This window comes from Onychostruthus taczanowskii, unplaced genomic scaffold (genome assembly GCF_017590055.1).
Source record: "Onychostruthus taczanowskii isolate IOZ18803 unplaced genomic scaffold, ASM1759005v1 scaffold8614, whole genome shotgun sequence".
Taxonomy (NCBI): Eukaryota; Metazoa; Chordata; class Aves; order Passeriformes; family Passeridae; genus Onychostruthus; species Onychostruthus taczanowskii.
Genome location: NW_024506569.1, coordinates 1 through 282, shown reverse-complemented (window position 1 = coordinate 282; position 282 = coordinate 1). Strand labels below are relative to the sequence as shown.

At 81.9% G+C, this 282-nt stretch overlaps 1 protein-coding gene across 1 annotated transcript; it reads left to right on the top strand.

Moving 5' to 3' along the window:
• Positions 1–4: 4 nt before the first annotated feature.
• NCBP2AS2 (NCBP2 antisense 2 (head to head)) lies at positions 5–276 on the top strand (the record flags this gene model as incomplete). The annotated part of the gene is made up of 1 exon (XM_041425066.1): positions 5–276. A coding segment is annotated over one exon (246 nt), but the record flags the coding sequence as incomplete, so codon positions are not given.
• Positions 277–282: the final 6 nt, after the last annotated feature.

Below are 282 nucleotides of genomic sequence, written 5' to 3'. Positions count from 1 at the left end.
GCTGCTGCGGGCGCTGCTGCTGCTGCTGTCCAGCCCGCGGCTCGTGGAGCGGCTCTCGGAGTCGCGGCCCATCCGCGCCGCCGCCCGGCTCACCGCCAGCGCCCTCACCCGCGGCCAGCGCGACCTGGCCCCGCGCCTGCTCCGCCTGCGCGACGCCTTCCTCGCCGAGCTCAAGGACGGCGCCCGCGCGCGAGGGTGGCCGTGGCCGCGCGGGCCGGGCCGCGGCGGCCGCCCCGGATCAGCGCCGTGAGCGCCGGGGAGCGGGAGGCGGCTGCGGACAGC